Raw genomic sequence first — 8,986 nt, forward strand, 5'->3', positions numbered from 1 at the left:
CTCTGGAGGCCAAGCCACGGCAGGGCTGCCAGCGGCCACCAGACGCCGGGCAAGGCCAGGCCGGCAGGTGCTTCCGGAGGCTCCCAGGAGGCACGGCTCTGCCGCACCTTGACCTTGGACGCCTGGCCTCAGACCGGAGATGCATTCCCGGCATCTGGGCCGCTGGTTTGGGGCCGTTTGCGACAGCAGGCCTGGGAGACAGCGGCGGCGTCAGACTCAGGGCTGAGGTGGCAGGCGGCGGAGGCACACAGGGCACATGCCCACCTGTACGGGAGGCGGGCACCCAGGGCCGCACCTGGAAGGTGGAGGCACAGTCGGTCGGGACATGGTGTGTGTCCCGGAGCTGGAGGTCTGGAGAGGCACCATTTGTGCACGAGCTCAGGTCTCCTGACGCCCCTGAAGAAAGAGCCCCCCACTCCTGCCCCACCACACACACCTGCTGTCACTGGGCAGTGCCACTCTGCACTGATGTGTCTCCAGGTCCTTTTTCATTTCACACTCACACTCACACACTCACACACACTCACACACACACTCACACACATATACACACTCACACACACTCACACATCACACTCACACACACACACTCATACTCACACACACTCACTCACACACACTCACACACACACATTCTCACACACACACACTCACACACATACTCACACACATACACACATTCTCACACACACACACATTCTCACACACGCACATTCACACACACGCACTCACACACACTCATACACACACTCATACTCACACATGCATACACACATACACATTCACACACACACGCACTCACACACACTCACACACACACACTCATACTCACACATGCACACGCACACCCCTTTGACAGCCATGCACCGGATACAGCTTTAATGTTCTACTCATATTCACTCATTTCACTCCCCCCCCAGTTCTACCCTCCACCTTCCTGTGAGGGGGCCCTGGGGGTGTAGAATAGGACACCCCCTCCGGCCTCTACAGCCACAACCCCATTCAGTCTGACATCCTAATGGATCACAGTGACGGTGTCACAGCCGCAGAGCAAGCTCATCATCGAGACGCACACCTGGGATGGGTGACGGCGCCGCGTTCGCCGCCAGGGAGACTGAGGCGGGGGGCCGGCAGGAGGCCTGGAGGTGGCAGGAGGCCTGGCAGGGTGGAGCGGCGGCGGAGGGAAAAAGGCCCAGAGCAGAAGCGCCCGAGAGGCACTGGGAGGAGGGGCTCTGGCTGCGGGAGGGGGTGGTTGTGAGAAGACGGGGCTGTGGGATCCATCTGGATGCTGGAGGTGGTAACTGGTGGTAGACAGAGAGGGACAGACTGGCCGAGATGCCCAGAGGGCACAGGGGCTGGGCTGCGCCCAGGGCGGCAGCTGCCTTGCTCTTCTGGCCGTTTCTTTAAAAGCCACACACCGAGAGCGAGATGGCAGCCGCTCTGGGCGCAGCCTCCACCGCGGGCCCCCCGCTGGGCCTGGCCTGCATGCCCCTCCCATCCCTCCATGCAACTCCGTGCTGGGGAAGAAACCAACCCGGGCCGTCGCCTGGTGCCACCCATCGGAAGGGTGTCCTGAGGACAGTGAGTGCCTGCAGCCACGGTCCTCCCGGTCCCAGCGGGGAAGACGGCTGATGGGGAGGTAGTGGGGTGCGTGGCCTCGGGGTGCCTCCCGGGCTCTGGCCCTCCGTGACCCCGCGCCCCGCCTGCCAGACCGGCCAGCCCTGACCTTGGCTCTTGTCGGCTTTAAATAGACGGAGCACCAGCCCGTGGCTGGGTGGGGTTTTTCACGATCAGGCCTCACCGGCTGCCCTGGCCAACGATCCTTTCATGGGCGTGTCCTGGGCTTTTTCTATCAGGCGGGCGGAGCAGCGAGGACACCACTCTCTCTCACTCGGGGAGGAAGACGGTTTGGGTTTGAAGTGTTTGGGGGAGCAGGTGGGGGGATAGGTGGCATGTTTTGTCTTCATTTCTTTTGGTTCCGTTTCATGCCACACGATTAAGGAGAAGGTCTGTTATGTGAGTGTTCCTAGGAGGCCTGACCATCACGCTTAGTTAAACCTTAGGGTCCGGGTGTGGGAAACAGAGAAAAAGAAGTAATAATAGTGAGTGCAGCACACTCAGTTTGGATGGTTTTACTCATAGTAACTGCTTTCCCCTCCCCCAGTTCCACCAGGTACCTGCGTACCCATCTTCCAGGTGGGGGCACTGAGGCCCCCAGTGTAAGTGACGTGTCCAGAGGGAAATGTACGCTATAGACTTGTTTCTGGAACCTACTGCATCTCCCCTGTCTGTCCGCTACGTTTCCGTAGCCTGAGGGTTGACTATAAGTGTTGTTTGGCCAATTCCATGGGTGCCCCTAACAACATCTAGCATTGAAACATAAGATTTAAGACCAACCAGCATTGAGTATTTCTGAAATACAGAGAATCTTTTAATTTAGCCTGTCCTCAGTGTTAGGGGTTCCATCTCTCCAAACCCTAGAGGTACAGGCAGCCCTAGAGTTGAAGGCGGATTGGGGGTCTTTTCCCCACGTTTGCCCTGAGTTTATAAAAAGGGGAGGCGGGGGTGGGGAAGGAGTGGGCAGCTGGCCACCCCATCCCACATCCCCTGGGGTCTCGACTGGAAAGAAAACAGACCCGATCTCTCTCCACCCTGTGTTGTTCATGGGGGACTGAGCGGAAGCGCTGCCTCTGTGAAGTGCTGCAGCGTTTGCGCTGTCACTGCTCAGTGCTCCATTGTTACCACAGGGAGCGCTCAGAGCTGAAGCAAAGCCCCACTCCAGGGCGGGGCGGGGGGAGAAAGCCACGGCGGCGCTGAAGCCCTGCACCTTGGGTTCGAGGGCGGGTACGTCCGCGGTCCGTCCCGCGGCAGGTGCGTGCCGGCCGCCGCTCATTCTCCTGCTCTCTGTCCACAGGGAAGAGCTTCACGCTGACGATCACCGTCTTCACCAACCCGCCGCAGGTCGCCACTTACCACCGCGCCATCAAGATCACCGTGGATGGGCCCCGGGAACCCCGAAGTAAGTGGGCCCCTCGGGGCTGGCGCACCTCCGGCGGGCACGCTCGGGCGCCAGGGACAGTGTCCTAGAGTCCTTGGGTCCCACTGGCGTCGCTCAGATGTGGCTACAGCCTCTGCCAGCGGGGATGCGTGCTGGGCCCCTGCAGGGGGAGGAATTGTACTCTGACGCTGCCTCTCTCCGGGGCAGCCTCTGCGCTCTGTCTGAAACGTCCTCAGAGGGCAGAGGGGGCGAGGCCGACTCACGCGCATGTCAGAACCATGTCGGGCTGCGGGAGAGGGAGCACGAGCCCCTCAATACATGGAGTCCAACAGGATCAGAGACAAACAGTGAACGGGCGTGGGCAGGCACAGGGGCGGCCGAGAAAAGGCCTGGGGTCAGAGTGGACCACAAGGGCCTGATCCCATCCGAGCTGGCTTTTTATTCGTTTGTGAAGGCTGGAGATAGAAACCACGAAAATGACCGTTTTCTTCGGGTGGTGCTGATGGAAATCTTATTACAGGATTGTTTAAAATAGAGAAAGGGAGGGTAGGAGGATGCTTGGGGGTTGGGGAGGGGGAAAACCGGTAAATATAGAAAGATGGCACCGAAAAAACAGCTCCTATGAGGAGAGCTTTTAAAGGGAGTGGGTTGTTTAGTCTGCAGAGGGATGTCTTGCTGGTGACTTAATGACTATCTTTGGGTAAACACGGGAGTAACACTCTTTTCCAAGCCGCACCCTTCCCGGGTAGAGGCCGGGCTCCCCGTCCAGATCTGTGGCGCTGCCTGGGGCCCCGCCCAGTCCGGGTGCCTCACAGTATCGGGGTCCCCGGCGGAAACTCATCTCTCTGCTCAGGGGGGACATTCAGCACCAGGGCTTCCTGCTGGTCCTGGAGGCTGAGCTGCAGGGAGGCTGGGCTCTGAGACGCAGAGATAAGGAACCTGAGCTCTGGGGGCAAACAGGGGGTCTGGTTCAGGCACTTACACCTCCAGCGGGTCACGGAGCCCCCCTGACCCTCGGGTTCCTCGTCTGCAGAACGGGGATTCTACGGAGCGCTTCTGTGTGAGATTGAACGGGGTCGTGAGCGCCGGCAGGGAAGGAACGGGGGTGGGGGGGCAGCGAGCCCTGGAGAGCCCCCCACCCGCCTGCATCTCCCTGGCGTCGCTCAGGCCGGGCCCTCTGAGGACTTCCACTGTGGGGGAGCCGTGAGGCCGCCCTGGGCGTGGCTCCCTGCGTGTCACCCTTGCTCAGAGCACCTGTGGCCGTCTGTCCCGTGGTCCTGGCCACAGCCTCCTGGCCGGCTGGTCCCCTCTTAGAACCATCCAGGGCCTGCCTCAGCTTCCCCGGTGCCCAGAGTGGGAAGAGCCCCTCAGAAAACGGCCCCCACCAGGAGGGCCCCTGGGACACGGTGTTCGTCCACGGCCCCCTCGGTTCCACGTGCCACCCTCCCGGGCTCCCTCCCATCTGAGCTTCTCTCTCCGGCAGCTTTCTCTGGCCCCGCCCAGACCCAGGAAACCTCGGCTTGGTGACATCCTATTCCAATTCCTGTGTGAAAAGCAGGGACCGCCAGTGACCACCCAACCCCGGGGCGCCCGGGGGCACGGGAGGGCTCCCAAGTGGGAATGGCGAAGCCAGGATGAGCAGTGACCTGCTTTACACAGAGCAGGACGGTGGCTCTCCCGGAGCAGAGAGGAGCCGGGCTACCTGACAGCAAGGCCGGGGGCAGAGGGCCCGGGGGCAGGTGGGCGGGGAGGACTGGACGCTGAGGCTGAGGCGCTCCTAGGGGGGCTCACTCGGGGGCTGTCGAGTCTCTATCTCTACGGACGGAAGCGAGCAGCCCAATGGCGGCCTGCCTGGAGGAGGGAGCTCACACCACGTGGCCCCTCGACAGACCCTGCCCTCTGCCCTCCTGCCCGTCACCAAGGGCGGGGTGACCCTCGCTAGTGTCTGCTGTCACCTCCAAGGCCCTGAGAGGTGGTTGGAGACGGACGGTGCGGGGCCTCCTCAGAGCCCGCCGCGGGGGAAGCGGGGGATGGTGGCCGGGGTCTGCCGTCCACTCGCCTGCCCTGGCCTCTCCTTCCAGGAGCGGCCAGTGTGGCCGAGGGCGGGGGCTGGCCGAAGGGGCCCCCGGAGAGGCGCCTGTGTGTGGAATCTTTCCTGGAAGTGAAAGTTCAATGAGCACGTATGTGCCGGACACAAAGAGGTGTTCTCGGTGCAGGGACACAGCCTCAGTTTCCCCAGCGGTTCTGGGAGAAGGCAGAGGCAGCCCGGGGGCGGACGCTGCTGTCCTCTCAGCTGTGAGCGGCCGTGGCTGCCCGTCGCGTGCGGTTTTCCTGCTGTGTCTGCCGCCTCGGGTCCGGTGGGAAGTTCTTCTTTTGATGAAGCTCTGCTCGCCGCTATTTTTTTTAAAAGAGAAAGTTAATAAGTTTTGCAGCTTTACTGGGATGTCAGCGACATGGGGTGTCAGTGTGAAGTCTCCTAAAGCATCCGCGTACACGTTTATGCTGTGACATGCTTATCACAGGAGGTCGGTCAGCACACCATCGCCTCGCACAGCTCAGTGAGTGTGTATGTGTGTGTGCATGTGTGGGCGTGTCCACGTGTGTGTGTGTGCGTGTGTGTGCATGTGTGTACAAGTGTGTGCATCCACGTGTGTGTGCGCATGTGTGGGTGTGTACACGTGTGCATGTGTGGGTGCATGTGTGTACGAGCATGTGTGCATCCACATGTGTATGTGTGTGTGCATGTGTGGGTTGTGTGCACGTGTGCATGTGTGTACGAGCGTGTGTGAATCCACGTGTGTGTGTGTGTGCGTGTGTGCGCGTGTGTGGTGAGAACTCTCAGAGCTACCCTTTGGCAGCTGTCACGTATACACTGAACACATGCCGATCACTAGAGTCACGTCCGTACATCACAGCCCAGGGCTTAGTCCTCTTCTAACCGGAAGTGTGTACCCTGTGACCAATTCCACTCATTTCCGCCCCTGCCCTCCCCTGGCAGCCACCAGTCTTCCCTGCCTCTGAGCTCCGTTCTTCAGGTTCCGCAGTGAGGCCACACGGCGCTTCTCTGCCTGCCTGACTCAACTCACTCAGCATAATGCCCTCGAGGGCCATCCGTGTCCTGGCAAATAGCAGGATTCCCTTCTTTCCCATGGCTGAGTAATACCCCACTGTGTGCGATACACACACTCACATACACTCGACACACACACATCCACACACACACACACACACTCACATACACACATGCACTCACACACACACGAACATACACTCACACATCCGTACACACTCACATACACACACTCACATACACACACTCACACACACACACTCACACAATCATACACTCACAAATACACACACACATGCACTCACACATTCATACACACACTCACACACACACATACACACACACTCATACACACCCTCACACATACACACACATACACACACACTCATACACACTCACACACACACGCACTCACACACACACATTCACACACATGGACTCACACACACAAACATACACTCACACACACACATTCACACACACACACAAACATACACTCACACACACACTCACACACACATACACATATACTCACATACCCATACACACTCACATACACACATTCACACACATACACTCACACACTCATACACACTCGCATACTCATACACTCACACACACAAACACACACACACACACACACTCATCACTGCCTTTTCTTCATCCACCCACCCATCCACCCATCCATCCATCGATTGGCACGCAGGTTGCTCTGTGTCTGGGACATTGTGGCTGATTCACAGTCACCTCGGATGTGGTGCTGAGCGGTCCCTGCATGTAGATCAGGAGGCCCAGACAACGTCACATCTATGATTACAAGACCCCCAATGTCCTTCTCATTATGGTGCTGGGGGTTCTGGGTAATTCTTGTAGAATGGCCTGGCATGGCCAAGTCAAATAGATTTTTGGTGTTATTTTTTTTTTAGTATTTTTTTATTGATTTCAGAGAGGAAGGGAGAGAGAGAGAGAGAGAGAGAGAGAGAGCGAGAGAGAGAGAAATATCAATTATGAGAGAGAATCATGGATCGGCTGCCTCCTGCACATCCCCACCACTGAGGATCGAGCCTGCAACCTGGGCATGTGCCCTGACCGGGAATTGAACTGTGACCTCCTGGTTCATAGGTCAACGGTCAACCACTGAGTCATCCCAGCCAGGCTTATGTCTTACATTTGTAGGACCTAATTAAAACCTCGGGCTTGGTCCACACATCTGTCATTCAGTCCGTGTGTCTGTCATGCAGTCGTGTTGATGGGCAGATGCTCCGCGAGAGGACTTGAATGTGCGCCTCAGCTCGGTGCTGGGCGGGAGGATGTTTTGCTGAGCAGAGGGTGAGGAGAGCGAGCCGTTGGCGCCTCTCTGACCCATGGCGGGGGGTGGGGGGCGTCCCCGTGCTGTGGGGCTTAGACGGTCATGCTGATGTCATGAGCCGTCACCTGTCTAGCCAGGAGTCTGTTACATCTGGAACACTGAGTAACCCAATTAAAAACGGAAAAGGTTAATAAAACAAACATTGGCCATTTCTGGGGTGACGTCTGCCCTGGGGTGGAAGGAGTCGGTCACAGCCACGGCGCTGGGAGCCCGGGGCCGGGTAACGGCTGGGGCTCTGGGATACGCTGTTTCCCGCGGCACTGGTGTTAGGCCAGCCAACGTTGTTTTTAAATGGGGAGTTACAGTCCAAATCATTCGACTGAAGGCCTGGTGCCCGTCACTCACTCACTTTGCGAAGGGCTGTGTTGAGATTCAGCAGCAGCGAAGGCCATTTTCTTCTATGCCTCTAAGTGCAAATAGCAAGCCCATCGTAGGTGCACGGAGGGGACACGAGACCTGTATAAGGTAGAGGGCAAGTTTGTCTCAGCTGAAGACAAGTATCCCAGTTATTTTCACCAAGTTATTTTCTCTTAATCATGAAAACTCCCGATAATAATGACAGCCCCCGTGCTGTTTGCCCCGCACCGCTCACCGCGCTGGCACAGGCGCTGATGCAGTCTCTCCAGAGCAGGCGGGGAGGCTGAAGCAGGGGATGGAGGCCCTCGCCAAGGTCACGGCGTCAGGCAGCGGCAGTGCCACGGCAGCCGGACGCGGGACCCGCAGGCGCCGTCTGCCTTTGGGAACCGCACCAGCTACTCCCTGAGCTCCCGGATTGAACTTTGTTTCAGAAATGTCTTCTGCGGAGAGTTTGTCAATAGGTTCTGCTGCAAGCACCGTTTCCTCGGGGAAAGCAGAGCCTCGCAGCCTTGGCCATGGTCGCGTCTGTGCTGATGGGAAGGGATCGCGTGTTCCCTGGGGCAGGAGGCAGCCACGCTGTCACACGTTCGATGCGGTTCCATGTCTGTCCCTGCGGGGTCCACGTGGGGGGCCGGGCATCCATGGGGACCTGGGGGGGGGTGCATAGCACACAACCCTTCACCCCTTCCACCCGTGCCGGCTGCAGGAGTCGCGCGACAGGTGGCCACCAGGTGAGCAGTCCAGGCCCCTTTGGCAAGTCTCCACGGAGGCCGTGTGAGGGATGTTTGTGTCACACGTGTTCCTGAACGGCCAGCGGAAGACCAGGCGGCTTCATGGGTCTGTAATCTCGGATTTAACCATCGGTCACTGTCACTTTGTCACGTTGTTAGGAGTGTATCTTTTTTAAAACATATTTTTATTTATTTCAGAGAGGAAGGGAGAGGGAGAGAGAGAGAGAAACATCAATGATGAGAGAGAATCATTGATCGGCTGCCTCCTGCATGCCCCACACTGGGGATCAAGCCCACAACCCGGGCCTGTGCCCTGATGGGGAATCGAACCGTGACTTCCTGGTTCATAGGTCGATGCTCAACTACCCAGTGACATACCACTGAGAGCCACACCACCCAGTGCCACACCACCGAGAGCCACACCACCCAGCGCCACACCCCCCAGAGCCACACCACCCAGC

The 8,986-nt window shown here is 58.4% G+C and overlaps 1 protein-coding gene across 1 annotated transcript in view; it reads left to right on the forward strand.

Annotated features, from left to right (window-relative positions):
* Positions 1-8,986, forward strand: part of RUNX1 (runt related transcription factor 1) — a 74,388-nt gene that overhangs the window by 21,535 nt on the left and 43,867 nt on the right. The window contains exon 3 of the mRNA XM_006753097.2: positions 2,915-3,019. Within this exon, the coding sequence (XP_006753160.1) occupies positions 2,915-3,019 (105 nt within the window). The remainder of the gene's footprint in view (positions 1-2,914; positions 3,020-8,986) is intronic.

Source organism: Myotis davidii, unplaced genomic scaffold (genome assembly GCF_000327345.1).
Source record: "Myotis davidii unplaced genomic scaffold, ASM32734v1 scaffold170, whole genome shotgun sequence".
NCBI lineage: Eukaryota > Metazoa > Chordata > Mammalia > Chiroptera > Vespertilionidae > Myotis > Myotis davidii.